The 2,453-nt window shown below is 50.0% G+C and overlaps 1 protein-coding gene across 1 annotated transcript in view; it reads right to left on the bottom strand.

Annotated features, from left to right (window-relative positions):
* Window positions 1–2,453, bottom strand: part of LOC111956347 (myomegalin-like) — a 74,733-nt gene that overhangs the window by 58,516 nt on the left and 13,764 nt on the right. Inside the window, 5 exon segments of the mRNA XM_070436587.1 lie at window positions 282–388; window positions 547–792; window positions 1,064–1,246; window positions 1,603–1,686; window positions 1,688–1,731. Of these exon segments, the coding sequence (XP_070292688.1) occupies window positions 282–388; window positions 547–792; window positions 1,064–1,246; window positions 1,603–1,686; window positions 1,688–1,731 (664 nt within the window).

Genomic DNA, 2,453 nt, shown 5'->3' with positions numbered 1-2,453 from the left:
ATGTGTATTGTTAGGTACCCAGGTGTGTATTGTTAGGTACCCAGGTGTGTGTTGTTAGGTACCCAGGTGTGTATTGTTAGGTACCCAGGTGTGTATTGTTAGGTACCCAGGTGTGTATTGTTAGGTACCCAGGTGTGTATTGTTAGGTCCCCAGGTGTGTGTATTGTTAGGTACCCAGGTGTGTATTGTTAGGKACCCAGGTGTGTATTAGGTACCCAGGTGTGTATTGTTAGGTACCCAGATGTGTGTATTCTTAGCCTCAGTAAAGGCCTGTCTTCTACCTGTCTCCTCTAGTCTGGATGTGGTTCAGACTCTGGTACAGCCTCTTCTCTGCCCTCAAAGCATTGTTCAGCCTGTGGTACTCATTGACCAACTGTTCCAACACACTCTGACAGAGAGGGAAGGAGAGGGGGAGGAAGAGACAGAGTGAGAGACAGAACGAGAGAGAGAGAAATTGTTGACACACACTCCACTCAGTAGGCTAGACACCAGACCTTAACAAGGACAATGTTGTAGGCAATAAAGAATTTAGGCAGAGAGGGATACCTGGTGGTCAGTGCTGGAGGGCTGGTCCCTGACTGTTATTTCTGGGGCCAGGATCTTAAATCTATCCTCCTGCTTTAGGGCCTGCTGCTGGGCCTGTGTGAGAGCTGAGCGCAGGGCTGAGAGCTCCAGCTGAGCCTCCCTCTCTTTCTTCCTGACCAGCTGCAGCTCTTCCTGGATGGCATGTACCTCTGCTGCCCCCTCTTGTGTGGAGGGCTCCATGCTCTCCTCCTGGCCCTGCATCAGACTCTGTAGAGGGAGGACAGTGTAGTGTTATGTTATGACAGTTTTACTACTTGAGACTCTGTTGAAAGTTTTTTGGCATGGTACGCATGTGTGCTTGTGTGAGTCTAGTCTAATTTATATAAGCTAGTGTGGAAATGTACAGTTTCATAACAGAGAGAGAGAGAGAGAGAGAGAGAGAGAGAGAGAGAGAGAGAGAGAGAGAGAGAGAGAGAGAGAGAGAGAGAGAGAGAGGTACACACACACACAATGTGTTCTCCAATGTCTCAGAATTTACCTGGATAAAAGTCCCTTTCTCTTTTAGTAGGTTCTGCAGTTGCTCTGCCTCTCCCGTTCTCTCCCTCTCTCTCTCCTTCCGCAGCTCGCCCATCTCCCGTTCCCGTGATGACAGCTGCCTGTGCAGCTCCTGCAGCTGGCCCGTCCGCTCGCCAATCACCTGGGAGAGCCTATCAGAGCAGTCCTGAGAGAGAGGAGGCGGTAGGGAAGTAGAGGGAGAGGAAAATGGTGTGGAGAGAGAGAGGTGGAAAAAAGAAAAGAGAATCTGAAATCGACTATCGCTTTATATGTCCATTCTACAGTATATCATTCAATTTCTATAATATACTGCTGTTGGGCTGGGTGCACTGAAAAGCTGATATGAGCTGATTCTCAGAGACAGATCCTAGATCAGTGGTGTGTGTGTGTGTGTGTGTGTGTGTGTGTGTGGGTGTGTGTGTGTGTGTGTGGTGGTTGTGTGTGGTGTGTGTGTGTGGTGTGTGTGTGTGTGTGGTACTGTATGTACTTGGTGCCTGTTTGGTGGTCTGATAGGTGCTGAGCAGGTCCTGGACCTGTGCTTGGTGTGTCTGTCGTGCTCTGGCGGTTGCGGTCTGAGAGAGTTCCTTGGAACATTTTCTCTTCACGTGCGGAGGCGAGCCTTCAGCTCCTCCACCACCTCACTGGGGCTGCCTGGACCTTAGCCAGAGGGCTGCCGTCAGTCCTACAAGACAGACAGACAGACAGACAGACGACAGACAGACAGACAGACAGACAGCAGACAGAACAGACAGACAGACAGACGACAGACAGACAGACAGAGCAGACAGACGACAGACAGACAGACAGACAGACAGACAGACAGACAGACAGACAGACAGACAGACAGACAGACAGACAGACAGACAGACAGACAGACAGACAGACAGACGACAGACAGACAGACAGAACAGACAGACAGACAGACAGACGCAGAACAACAGACAGACAGACAGACAGACAGAACAGACAGACAGAAGACAGATCTGGACAGACAGACGACAGACAGACAGACAGACTACGACAGACAGACAGACGAACATGTACATGACAGATACAGACAGACAGACAGACAGGACAGACAGATTAAGACAGCACAGACAGGACAGACAGACAGACAGACAGACAGACAGAACAGACAAGACAGACAGACAGACAGACAACAGACAGACAGACAGACAGACAGGACAGACAGACAGACAGACAGACAGAAGACAGACAGACAGACATGACAGACAGACAGACAGACAAGCAGACAGATCAGACAGACGACGACAGACAGACGACAGAACAGACAGACAGCAGACAGACCGACAGACAGAAGACAGGACGAACAGACAGACAGACAGACGTACAGACAGACTTAATCTCTCTCC

This window comes from Salvelinus sp. IW2-2015, linkage group LG32, assembly GCF_002910315.2.
Source record: "Salvelinus sp. IW2-2015 linkage group LG32, ASM291031v2, whole genome shotgun sequence".
Lineage (NCBI taxonomy): Eukaryota > Metazoa > Chordata > Actinopteri > Salmoniformes > Salmonidae > Salvelinus > Salvelinus sp. IW2-2015.
Note: the sequence above shows the minus strand (reverse complement) of the source record. Positions and strands in the feature narration are given on the sequence as shown.